Consider the following 14,052-nt stretch of genomic DNA (forward strand, 5'->3'; position numbering starts at 1 on the left):
TTGGTGTAAAACGCATGAAGAAACTCCATGCTGATGGGATTTTGGAATCACTTGATTATGAATCACTTGATGCTTGCGAACCATGCCACATGGGCAAGATGACTAAGACTCCGTTCTCCGAAGCGAGCAACTGACTTATTGGAAATAATACATACTGATGTATGCGGTCCGATGAGTGTTAAGGCTCACGGCAAGTATCGTTATTTTCTGAACTTCACAGATGATTTGAGCAGATATGGGTATATCTACTTGATGAAACATAAGTCTGAAACATTTGAAAAGTTTAAAGAATTTCAGAATGAAGTGGAAAATCATCGTGACAAGAAAATAAAGTTTTTACGATCTGATCGCGGAGACAAATATTTGAGTTACGAGTTTGGTCTTCAATTAAAACAATGTGGAATAGTTTCACAAACTCATGCCACATGGAACACCACAGCATAATGGTGTGTCCGAACGTCATAACCGTATTTTATTGGATATAGTGCAATCTATGATGTCTCTTACCGATCTACCACTATCGTTTTGGGGTTATGCATTAGAGACAGCTGCATTCACGTTAAATAGGGCACCATCTAAATCCGTTGAGACGACACCATATGAACTATGGTTTGGCAAGAAACCTAAGCTGTCGTTTGTTAAAGTTTGAGACTGCGATACTTATGTGAAAAAGTTTCAACATGATAAGCTCGAACCCAAATCAGAGAAGTAAACCTTCATAGATATCCAAAGGAAACTATTGGATACACCTTCTATTACAGATCCGAAGGCAAGACTTTTGTTGCTAAAATTAGGTATAAACCTAATCTGAAAAGTATAGACCACCAAAAATAGCTTGCTGACTGACTCATGGTATCTCTCGTCATATACTAGTCATTATCAAACCAAGTCCAGGTCTTCTATCTGAAACCGATGCTTCCAGTATGAAATGATCCAATAGCGTATTCCTTTTTTTATCCTTCCAGGAGGCCTAGTTGTTCTTCTTCTTCGAAATTTTTGGGTTCTTGGACATGCGGATGCTCTCAGGTGTAACCTCGACTAGCTCATCTTCTTGAATATACTCTATGCAGTCATCCAGACTGTAGCTTAAAGGTTCATCCAGAACCACTGCAAAAAAAAGAACAAATTATTTGAATTAACCACACTTGATAAAAATAAGTTTTCAGTTCTAAGTGCACAAGGACACATCGCTGCAATAGGGTATTGGACCACTTATCACTTCTCTGAAGGCATAATCAAGTTTTAAGTATGCCCAGTGACATGTCAACATTTTTAATATGCCAATGCCCCAATTGGTTCAGCAGATTAGGGCCGAATACCCCGGTATTTTACGGAGGACAAAGAAAAAACAACCCGTCTCAAAAACAGTGCTTGACATGGGATGCGTGGAAGCTTGCTATCCATGTGCCAGAACCATGAGTTGGTTATGAGATCTTATGGGTTTCAGCTCTAGCCTGCCCCAATTTGTTTGGGACTAAAGGCTTTGTTGTTGTTGTTGTTGTTGTTTCCGCCCATTTTGTTTCTGTTACCCCCGGAAAGAATTTCGGAGCCCAAGAGACCCGATAGAAATACAAGGCAGCAAAACGATGGATAGCTCGAGCGCGCCCAGGACACAAGGAGTATCCTAAAACTCGGCTCCATGATGCGTAACATTTATGTCTCCTCAAAAAGCTTCATGGTGACCCGCCGGCCACCCCTGCTGTACTTCCCGCCATTGAGGATGGTCGTATGGTGATCCTTTGCATTGTCGTTGCTCTATGGACATTCTCTTGCTGCCGAGTATTTTTTGCCGCAGACTTCTTGTGCTGTGATCTTTGCGACATGCTTCTTCTATCCCTCTTTGGCTTGACTCAACAGGTTTCGAAGACTCCATGCTATGACGACACTCTCGAGATGCAAATTTTGGACTTTCACTACTTTTTGGTTTAGTGTTATACTTGTTCAAATGTAATGTTATTGCATACACTTTGCATTTGAGGAGGGTTCTTAAGGAGTAGTGGTATCAGTTTAGGTCCCCTTACATATTCATATTAGTCTAGATGTCCTTACTTGTATGCCCAGTCATTTGTACTATATATTTGCCCCTTGGGATATACAATACATCCAACTTGCTCATCTAACACATTGCTCGTTTTCGCTTGTTTCAGCTCGAGGACGAGCTGTTTGTGGAGGAAGGGAGAGCTGTTATGCATGGAGCCACATATGGTCGGAGGGCCCCAGCCCTGGCCACAACGCCCACTGATCCAGCCCAAAGTGGCTAGGATTCCCATACTAATACAAGCTACTACCTCTGTATCAAAATATAAGTCGTTTTTGCAGTTCAATTTGAACTACAAAAACGTCTTATATTTTGGTACGGAGGGAGTATTTCATTAGGTTCAGATTCGTATTAGGTGCAGAGTCCAGATTAGAATCCGTTTCAGAGTCAGATCGTATTTCCTCTAAGTCATCTTCACAGCCCAAGGTATCCCTCCTATATAATGGGCTTCTCCCACGATCAATAAACCATGAGAATCCAGAGGGGCGCGAGTAGGCAGAGATATGAGGGTCATGTGGGTGTTAGCCATCAACACACAGGATCGCGTCTGACGGACAATTAGGCGATGGGCGATGGGGGCGGTAGGGGCGTTCCCCCGTCCGGCACCGCCAACTCCAACTGGAAGGGGAACAGATTCTGGGCCCTCGCTGGTTCAGACGCCGAGGACTCTGACGATGAAGATGACCAAGTCGCCGGGCAGGCGGCGGCATCTCCGACACCATCGGACTTCATTTGCGAATCTCTCGGGGAGGGATATTCCGAGCAGGAAATGGCGGATTGCATCGACGGGATCATCCCAGTAAGCGACAAGGCGTGGAATGGGCTAGGCGCCGCAGACAAGATGCAACGACGAAGAAAGAACGGGCGACGGGTGGCGGAGTCGCCGCCGCCGGCTGCCGATCCGGCTGCGCAGATCCGGGCGGCCAGGAAAGGGCGTTTGAATTTGCTTCTTGGCCATGACGGGCCGGAAGTGGTTCAGCCCATTTTGAGTGCTGGGTATTTGGCCCAGCCTAAGGAGATACATGAGACGGGCGATGCGGGCATACCTGGGTATACGGCCCAGCGTATCGCGCCATGCGAGAGCCCGAGATGCGACGAGTATCGACAGTCTTCGACGGTTCCATCCAGATCGATCGAAACTCCTGTTGCGTACGTACATGCTACGACGACAGCTAGGGCTAGACATCGCACCTCACCAGGGTTCCCTACCCGGAGCGGCAGGGCACGTCGAGTGCCGGCCGTGAGTCTGCCACCGGCGCCACTGATGGTCGGCCAGGGTGATGGGGCACAGCCGCCGCTGCGTGGGCAGCAGGAGCCGCCGAGGCAGCCGGCCGGTGACGGCCCGGGCAGGGGGTCCGCCGAAGGCAGCCCAGCCAATGTCGCGGGGCGTACGGGACTTGCTGCTGGGCGTGCTGGTCACGGCATGGGTCATGGTGGTTTCAATGGTGGTCGAGGCGGATACGGTGCTGGTCGCGGATACGATGGAGAATATGATCGTCGTGGTTGGAACCAATGGAATAATGGTGGAGGTCGTGGATTCGCCGGGAATCAATGGCAGCGGAACTTTAACCCTCCACCCGGCGAGTTTGTTGAAGGCGCCACGGGTCCTCATTACCGTCAGAGAGGTGGTCGAGGTGGGGGTGGTCGTAACCCTCCTCCACGCCGTCCGTTTGTACCGAAGGCGGCACCCAAACCGGTCCTCCCGCTGAAGGGGACTGTCAGTGGGGCGACCAAAGTGGCAGATGCCGCCACTTCCTCTTCTGCAGCGCTACCAGAGGCGGCGGCGGCGGTTAAGGCTCTGGCTGGGGTCACCATTCCAACTTCCACACCTTCAGATGACAAAGATGGCCACAGTGACAAATGTAATGATAAAGCGGATGCGGTGCGTGCTAACAAAGCGGCACGCAAGAAAGAAAAAATGACTTGCTATCGTTGTGGTGTGCCGGGCCACTTTGTGATTGACTGCACGGCGGTGCTTTGTGATATATGTTTGAAGTCGGGACACTCATCTGGCGACTATCTGTTGCTTTTGGTGCCTATACCTGTGGTGAACATTTATGGTGTCTGTACTACCAAGCTTATGTTCTTTGAGACTCCATGCACGATTTCAGTGACTCCTGCGGTGGACAGTTCGAAGTTTGGTCTGGTCAGGGTTACTCAGGGGACATTGACAGAGGAACAGGTGTGTCAGCAGCTCAGACGGCTAGTGTCTGAGTCTTTTCACTGGTCTCTCGTCAGGATGGAGGATCAGGTTTACAGAGTGGAGTTCCCTAGGAGAGAGGACCTTCACCACCTGCTGAAGTGTGGACCCAGTAAGGTGCCCGGAAGTAAGTGCATTCTTGAGTTTGATGAGTGCAAAAAACCTGAGCCAATGGGGATACCGCTAGAAAAGGTTTGGGTCAGACTCTCAGGAGTTCCAGAGACTCTTCTTAATGACTATCTTATTGTTGTGAGTCTTGGCTCTCTGTTAGGTAAAACAGAGAAGGTGGACATGCCATTCACAGGCCTGCATGGAGAGGCGAGGCTACTTGTCGGTGTTGTGAATGCGGATTATATTCCAGACTTCGTACCATGGACTTATGATGGGATGTCTTATGATCTCGATATTGTGGTTGAGGAGGTTCAGCAGGCAAATAATAATTATGGGAATACTGATGTTGATATGACTGATGGTGGAGATGGTAGTGGTGATGGTGGTGGCGACCCAGGGATGGGAGGCAACCCCAGCGACCACAGTGGAAAGGACAAGCCGGCCAGAAAACCCACACAGTCGACTGAGCCGAAGACCGACAAGGGGTCGGCACCCCCAACCACTCCGGCAGCATCTCTCCGTTTTGGTTCGTTTCAGGCGATGTCCGCACCGAGTTGTCTTTGGGGTGACCGTGTGGAGATAGAGGACTCTGATGATGATCTTCCAACACAGGGGGTGGTGGTGGAGGAGCACCGACAGATGACGAATGAGGTTCCACCGCAGCTGACGTCTCCTCGCCGCCCAGTCACCCCAGTGGTGACAGAGGTGTCTATGGCGGCGGTGACAGTGGAGGGACGGCCGTCGGCGATCTCGCCTTCTCCTACAGTGGAGGGCTCTAGACCATCTCGCTCTTTGTCACCACGTTCGACCAGCTCGACACAGGTGGTGTCCAGGTCGGGCAATGATGATAGCACATCGGCGGAGATCTGTGCTTCGGATGTCGCGAATACTGATACCGTGGTGGAGCAGTTCGGGAGGCCGGTGTCTCCCATTGCTTCTGACTTAGTCGGGCATACGGCTGGCGGCCATAGCCCGGCCAGAGTCGCTTTGGAGGACGTCATCGCCTTTGGAGGTATTCCGAAACCTAGTTCCGGTGACAGACGGTTCAGTCACCGGATCCAGGGTCGGCCGGACGCGGATGACATACAGATGGGGTGAGCCATGAGGGCCGCCAAACTTCGAGACATCGAAGTTCATACAGGTATGTCAGTTAATACAAGTTGTTCAATTCTGCACTTTTCTGAGCATGATATAGTTGATAAAGCCAACAACCTAGGGATCTCTCTTGGTAGTAATGACAAAGAAACCACAAAATCAATTAATGATCTCCTAGATTTAGAGACAGATAGAGCTGTGGATTTAATACGACATCTAGCAACAGTAAAACCCATGAATGAAGTAGATATCAATGATCTTGGAGTAACTGCGCTTCAGAGCCTCTGTGAGGATTTGGTCCCCATGGAGGGCTTAGAGGCAGAGGAGGAGGATATGGTTCCAGAGGGGTATGTGGCCCCTTTGCAGCCAGAGGCCACTCCTGACACCGATACTCAACATGTTCAGGAGATGAAGGACAAACCAAAAAAAACCTGGAAGAGGAAGGTTTATCCTACATCGACGATGCGTCGGAGTGCGAGAGTTAAACAAAAGAAAAAAATTCCATGATGACATATGAAAGGGATATTCCGGAATAGCAGAGGTCTAGCGGACTTGGCTAAAAGGGATTCCTTACGATACATTAGTAGAACAAAAATTAGATTTTATGGCTTTATTGGAGAGCGGTAGAGATAATTTCACCTCCCAGTTTCTTAACACCATTTCAGGGGGGGTTGATTTTGACTGGCACTGTTTACCTCCAAGGGGGAGATCCGGAGGGATACTACTTGGGGTGAAGTGCGAAACTTTAGAGGTATTGAATGTGGTCCACGGTGATTTTGCTGTCAAATTTCATGTAAGGTCGAAAATTGACGGTTTCCGATGGGCTTTGGTGGCAGTATACGGTGCGGCACAACCAGAGCTTAAGCCGGAATTCCTCGCAGATCTGGTGAGAATTTGTGGGGATGAAAGGTTGCCAATTCTGGTGGGGGGAGATTTCAATATCATTAGAAGACAAGAAGAACAAAATAATGACAACTTTGATGGAAGATGGTCATTCATGTTTAATATGATAATTGAAAGTCTCGGTCTGAGGGAGATTGACCTCACTGGTAGGCAATCCACGTGGGCCAATTCTTTGCCAATTCCTACTTACGAGAAATTGGACAGGGTTCTCACTAGTGTTGAGTGGGAACAAAAATTTCCGCTGGTTACGGTTCAGGCCCTACAGAGGGCCATCTCTGATCATACCCCACTATTGGTTGATTCCGGGGAAGCAACCCATGTGGGAAACAAAAATACTTTCTCTTTCGAATTAGGATGGTTTGAGAGGGAGGGCTTCATGGCGCTCATTGCGGCTGAATGGGCCAGAGACATGGGAGGGTCTTCTAGTGTGGAGAGATGGCAAAACAAAATTAGACACCTGCACCAGTTTTTGAGAGGCTGGGCCAAACATCAAAGTGGTATCTATAAAGTGGAAAAAGAAAGATTGACACAAATTATTAATGAACTTGATGTGAAAGCAGAATCCATACTTCTTAATACTTCCGAGAGAAATATTAAGAATGAGGCTGAGAAGAAGTTACAAGCCCTTATGAGAGAGGAGATGAAATGGGCGCTTAGAGCAAAGGTTTCTAAGATCGTCCAAGGGGATGATAATACACAATTCTTTCACATGATAGCTAATGGGAAGCACAGAAAGAAAAAGATAATACAACTAGAACAAGATGAGGGTACAACTGTAGGACACGAGAATCTAAAACTATACATTTCCGAATATTATAAGAAACTTTTTGGAGCACCCGAGAAAGTTTCATTTCTCTTGATGACAATGTGATCGGGGACATACCGCAACTCAACTTAGAAGAGAATGAGGTGTTGTCTGCCCCTTTCACTGAGAAAGAGGTGTTCGATGCTATAACGCAAATGAAGCATAATAAAGCGCTCGGGCCAGATGGGTTCCCGGCAGAATTTTATCAAAAATTGCTGGCATATCATAAAGAGTGATGTTATGCCTATGTTCCATGATTTGTTCAAAGGCCACTTAAACTTATTTCACCTCAATTTTGGAACGATAACGTTGTTGCCAAAGAAGGTGGAAGCGGTTCGCATTGAGCAGTTTAGACCGATGTCTTCTCAATGTAAGTTTTAAGATCTTTACAAAGGTTGGCACGAATAGGTTGACACAGATAGCCCATTCGGTCATGCAACCCACTCAAACTGCGTTCATGCCAGGACGACAAATCCTAGAAGGGGTGGTAGTCCTACATGAAACATTGCATGAAATCCATTCAAAGAAACTAGATGGGGTTGTCTTCAAAGTGGATTTTGAAAAAGCGTATGATAAGGTCAAATGGCCCTTCCTTCAACAAGCTTCAACGAAGCCTGGAGGTCTCAGGTGGATTCATTCATACAGAAAGGCAGTGTCGGGATAAAAGTCAATGATGACACAGGTCATTATTTCATGCAAGGGGTTACGACAGGGAGATTCCATGTCTCCTATGTTGTTCAACATTGTAGCGGATATGTTGGCAGTACTTATTAGTCGGGCTAAAGAGAGTGGCCAAGTAGGAGGTCTCGTTCCCCATCTCGTAGAGGGAGCCGTTTCTGTCCTACAATAGGCGGATGATACTGTTATTTTCATGGAACAAGATCTTGCAAAAGCTAGGAATATGAAGCTTATTTTATGCCTTTTTGAGCAACTGTCTGGGCTCAAAATCAACTTCAATAAAAGCGAATTGTTCTGCTTTGGGAGAGCTAAAGAAGAACAAGACAATTACAGAAACTTGTTCGGTTGTGAAATGGGATCCTTACCTTTTAGTTATCTCGGGATCCCAATCCATTATAGACGGTTAACGAACAAAGAATGGAAATGTATAGAAGATAGATTTGAAAAAAGATTATGCTGCTGGAAGGGCAAGCTAATGTCTTACGGAGGCCGGCTGGTGTTGATTAACTCGGTTTTGACGAGTTTGCCGATGTTCCTCCTATCTTTCTTTGAAGTACCGGTGGGGGTACGGAAAAGATTAGACTTCTACAGATCCCAATTCTTCTGGGAAAGCGATGAGGCCAAGAAGAAATACAGACTGGCTAGATGGGATATCATGTGTAGACCAAAAGACCAGGGTGGGTTAGGGATCGAGAATTTAGAGGTAAAGAATAGATGTTTGCTTAGCAAATGGCTATACAGACTATCTACGGAGACCGAAGGCATGTGGATACAAATCTTGCGAAATAAATACCTACATACTAAGACTTTGGCCCAGGTGAATGCAAGGCCCACGGACTCACCGTTTTGGAAAGGGTTAATGAAGACAAAAGTAACCTTCTTCCAGCAAGTGAAGTTCCTGTATGTTGTTGGAATTGCACGATGTATCGCTCTCGTGCATAGGCACATATATATGATGTACAACGGTGGGCCACGGACCTCAACTATACAAGGAACTAGGAGGCGGGCCTAATACACAATATGCACATAACACATATACTCAACACCCCCCCGCAGTCGAAGCGGCACTGCGGCTGACGCAGAGACTGGACCGGAACTCCTCAAATGACGCCGTAGGCAAGCCCTTGGTCATGATATCGGCAAATTGTTGGGAAGTAGGGACGTGCAAAACACGAATATGGCCAAGGGCCACCTGCTCCCGAACAAAATGAATATCCAACTCAATATGCTTGGTCCGTCGATGATGCACCGGGTTAGCGGAGAGGTAGACCGCCGAGACGTTGTCGCAGTAGACCACCGTGGCACGGTCAACAGGGCAAGAGAGCTCCTGAAGCAGCTAGCGAAGCCACGAACACTCGGCTACGGCGTTGGCCACCGCACGATACTCAGCCTCAGCACTGGAATGAGAGACCGTAGGCTGCTGCTTGGACGACCACGAGATGAGTGAGGGTCCAAGATAGACACAATAGCCTGAAGTGGAGCGACGAGTGTCAGGGCAGCCCGCCCAGTCTGCATCGGAGTAGGCGGTGAGGGCGGTGTCGGCGGAGGCGTAGTGTGATGCCAAGATCCATAGTGCCACAGATATAGCGGAGAATCCGCTTGACGACAGCCCAGTGAACGTCTCGAGGAGCATGCATATGAAGACACACCTGCTGCACGGCATACTGGATGTCCGGGCAAGTTAGAGTGAGGTACTGGAGAGCACCAACAATAGACCGATAGAAGACAGCATCCGAAGCAGGAGACCCATCCGTGGCAGAAAGCTTGGCCTTCGTATCAACAGGCGTAGCGGCGGGCTTGCAGTTAAGCATGCCGGCGGGCTTGCAGTTAAGCATGCCGGCGCGCTCGAGGAGCTCGTGAGCGTAGTTCCGCTGATGAAGGAAGAAGCCATCCGGACGGCGCACCACCTCGACACCGAGGAAGTAGTGCAAAGGACCCAAGTCCTTGATGGCGAACTCAGCGCGAAGACGAGCCGTGAGCTGACTGAGGAGACCAGCCGTACATGCCGTCAGGATGATGTCGTCGACATAGAGCAGCAAGTAGGCCATGTCAGAGCCCTGATGATAGACGAAGAGCGAGGCATCCGAGCGGGTAGAGCGGAACCCAAGCTGGTGGAGAAACGCCGCGATGCGCTGGTACCAAGCGCGCGGAGCCTGCTTGAGTCCGTACAAGGACCGCAAAAGCAGGCACACGTGGTCGGGAAGCGCCGGGTCAACAAACCCGGTGGGCTGCTGGCAGAAGACCTGCTCCTCGAGGTGACCATGAAGGAAGGCGTTGGAGACGTCCATCTGGTGCACCGGCCAAGCACGGGAGACCGCAAGGTGGAGAACCGTGTGTATCGTGCCGGGCTTGACGACCGGAGCGAAGGTGTCGCTGAAGTCGATGCCAGCACGCTGTCGGAAGCCACGAACAACCCAGCGCGCTTTGTAGCGATCAAGGGTACCATCAGGACGGAGCTTGTGTTTGAAGACCCACTTCCCGGTAATCACGTTGGCGTGCCGGGGACGGGGAACAAGCTGCCACGTCCGGTTGCGCAACAGGGCGTCAAACTCGTCTTGCATTGCAGCCATCCAGAGCGGGTCACGAAGAGCGGCTCGAACGGAGGACGGCAACGGCGACGGCTCAGAGGTGGACGCCGCATGGGCGTAGTCATCCGAGGCGTAGTGTGAGCTCGGGCGAAAAACGCCCGTACGGGCACCGGTGACCGGACCGGCCACAGGCGCCGAGGGAGCCGTGGGGGCCGCGGGCACTGGAGGAGCCGCAGGGGCCGCGGGCACTGGAGGAGCCGCAGGGGCCGCGGGCACCAACGTCGGGGGAGGGGGCGGGGGCACCAGTGCCGCGGCTGTAGGAGGCGCCGCATGCAGGGGGCGCGCCTCAAAGCCAGGGGGCGGGCCAAGAGAGGCGCGCGAGCGCCCTGGGAGAGGCGTCGAGGAGCCCGCGTCATCAGTGGCGGGAGGAACAGCCGGGGGTACCTGGTGAAATGGAAACACATGCTCATCAAAGTAAACGTGCCGGGAAGTGAACACACGATGGGAGACGGGATCATAGCACCGATATCCCTTGGAGTCGGAGGGGTAGCCGATGAAGATGCAAGCGACGGATCGAGGTGCAAGCTTGTGAGAAGCAGTGTTGGGATAGCAAAGGCACCCAAAAATACGCAAGTCGTCATAAGACGGGGGCGTACCAAAGAGAAGATGGTGAGGTGCGTAGTTCCACCGTGGGCGGCAGGGTCTAATGTTAAGAAGAAGTGATGCAGTGGCGAGTGCGTCCGGCCAGAAACGAGACAACACATTGGCATGAAACAGGAGCGTGCAAACGCAGTCATTCAAAGTGCGAAGGACGCGTTCGGCTCGACCGTTCTGCTGTGAAGTGTACGGGCATGTGAGGCGGAAAATTGTGTCGTGATGCGACAAAAAGGTGCGGAAAGCGAGGTTGTCGAACTCTTTTCCATTGTCCGTCTGAAGCACAAGGATGGGACGCCCAAACTGCGTGCGGACATAGGACTAAAAGGCCGTCAAGGTAGAGAGTGCATCCGACTTTCTGCGCAAAGGAAAAGTCCACACATAGTGAGAATAATCATCAAGAATGACCAGATAATATAAATAGCCCGAGTTACTGGGAACCGGAGAAGTCCACACATCGCTATGAATCAACTGAAAAGGAAAAGAAGCAATGGTGGTGGAATTAGTAAACGGCAGGCGAACATGTTTGCCGACTCGACAGGCATGACAAGTGTGATCCTCGATCTTATTGCAACTGAAACTGAAACTCCTAAGAATATGACGAAGTGTGATGGGGTTGGGATGACCCAAGCGAGCGTGCCAAAGATCGACGCCAACGGAGAGAGCAACCGGTGCGGTGGTGGCGGATGAAGGCGAGTGCACCGGATAGAGCTCGTCGGGGCTGTCACATCGATGAAGTACCATCCTGGTTCGAGCGTCTTTGACACAAAAACCAAGCTCGTCAAATTCAACGGTAACAGGATTTTCACGAGTGAAACAACGAACGGAAATGAGATTCTTAATAAGATTCTTAATAAGATGAGGTGACACAAGTATGTTAGACAAAGATAATGGAGTGAAAGTAGAAGGAAAAGAAGTGTGCCCAACATGTGTGATAGGAAGTGTGGAACCGTCGCCGACAATGATGCGGCGGTCGGTGGAGACAGGAGTGAAGGAGGCAAGGTTACCAAGATGAGCAAACATGTGAGCCGTAGCACCGGTGTCCATGTACCAATCACCACCTCCAGTGTAGTTGTTCGGCGTATGAGCGGCATGCAGCCCGGTGAGGAGCACCGGGTCCCAGGGTGCCGGCGGCAGGGCCGGCGAGAGGGACGGAGACGCCATGGAGAAGTCGTAGCCGCCGCTCAACGACTTCGGTGGGTACACTCCATACAACCCCGGCTGCAACTGCGGTGCCGGGTAGGCCGAATGGCCTGCCGAAAAAACCCGCGGGCCCGCTGACAGATGCTGCAAGTGCTGGGCGCCATCTGGCTGCTGCCCAGCGGACGAGTGCTGGCCCGCTGACGACCCCCACCAATGTCCGAGAGACTCGTACGCGGGCAGAGCCCCGTACACAGGCGGAGACCCGTACATGAATGCGGGCGGAGTCCCGTATACCCCGTACGTGAGAATAGGCGCATCGTAGGTGGTGGCCGCCCCGTATGGCGGCGGGGCCGCACCGTAGGGCGCCGGCGGGGGGACGGCTGAGGCGGCGGCAGACGGGCCTCGTGACGCCATTGCTGGTCCGACAACGGCGATCGGCACTGTTGGACGGCAGTAGCGATGTGCGGCCGCACGGGTAGTGCGTCGCGCGGCTGGCGGCTAGCGGGAGATGCAGCAGCCGCTAGCGACACAAGCCAGCCAATTGATTCCGTCTGATGATGCGTACGTACACAGGAGCAAGCAGGCAGACTAGCTAGTGGATCGATTTCTGCTGGACACTCACGCACGAGTAGTAGCTAGCTTAATCAGCTAGGCTAGTGAAGCAGCGACGCGGGATCACGGTGGCGGCTGGAGTGGAGATGGCGCGCGGGGCTGGCATGAAGGAGCGAAGCGGCGACACGAGGTAGCGATCGGGAGAAGCGGGAGGAGCGGCGGCCGGCGCGGATGGCGCGCGAGTGGCGGTGGCGGCGCGGAGAAGGCGCGCGGCGGCGGAAGACTAGGGTTAGAACCCGGAAACTGATACCATGTATGTTGTTGGAATTGCATGATGTATTGCTCTCGTGCATAGGCACGTATATATGATGTACAACGGTGGGCCACGGACTTCAACTATACAAGAAACTAGGAGGCGGGCCTAATACACAATATGCACATAACACATATACTCAACAGTTCCTAATTGGTAGTGGTACCTCTATTAGATTTTGGGAGGACACATGGCTAGGGAAGACGCCTCTGGCTTTACAATATCCTTCCCTATACAATATTGTGCAACGTAAGGAGGATTATGTTGCCACAGTATTAAATTCAGTACCACTTAACATCCAATTTAGGAGATCTCTTGTAAGGGAACGTTGGAATGCTTGGTTACACCTGGTCCGTAGGTTGATGGATGTTCAACTTTCAGACCAGGCGGATAAAATTAGTTGGAAGTTAACCACAAATGGATTATTCTCTGTGAAATCCATGTATTTGGACTTAATTGACACCGGGCCATTGTCGAGGTTTTGCACATATGGAAGATTAAAGTTCCACTCCGCATCAAGATCTTTATGTGGTTCGTCCACAAAGAAGTCATCTTTACCAAAGATAATCTGATGAAAAGGAATTGGGTTGGTAACCCCAGGTGCTGTTTTTTGATCAAAACAAAACGATTAAACACCTCTTTGTCCACTTGCAAAATTGTTATGGCGATCTATCCATATAGCTTTTAACATACAACCTCCAATAAGCATAAACACGTTATTTGGGACATGGCTTAATGGAGTAGACATACACATAACTAAACATATTCGGATAGGGATATGTGCTTTATTATGGGCTATATGGAACACGAGAAACGATATGATTTTAATGGTACAACATTCACCAATCTTTTGCAGGTTATCTACAAAGCTACAGCCTGGATCCGTATATGATCGTTACTCACTCATGCGGACTACAGGGGGCCTATGGTTATTGGGTGCAACCGCTGGGAGACGGTAGCACGAGCTATCTTCAGCCGATTTGGATGGCGAGTTAATAATAGGCTAGGTGTGTAGACATCGTAGCCTGTTCT

The 14,052-nt window shown here is 50.4% G+C and overlaps 1 protein-coding gene across 1 annotated transcript in view; it reads right to left on the reverse strand.

Moving 5' to 3' along the window:
* Positions 1–698: 698 nt before the first annotated feature.
* The window catches only part of LOC125513491 (putative elongation factor TypA-like SVR3, chloroplastic), a 39,538-nt gene continuing 26,184 nt past the window's right edge, over positions 699–14,052 (reverse strand). The window contains exon 14 of the mRNA XM_048678619.1: positions 699–1,107. Coding sequence (XP_048534576.1) covers positions 971–1,107 — 137 coding nt within the window. The 3' untranslated portion in view covers positions 699–970. The remainder of the gene's footprint in view (positions 1,108–14,052) is intronic.

The sequence above is a fragment of the Triticum urartu genome, chromosome 6, assembly GCF_003073215.2.
Source record: "Triticum urartu cultivar G1812 chromosome 6, Tu2.1, whole genome shotgun sequence".
In the NCBI taxonomy this organism is placed as follows: domain Eukaryota; kingdom Viridiplantae; phylum Streptophyta; class Magnoliopsida; order Poales; family Poaceae; genus Triticum; species Triticum urartu.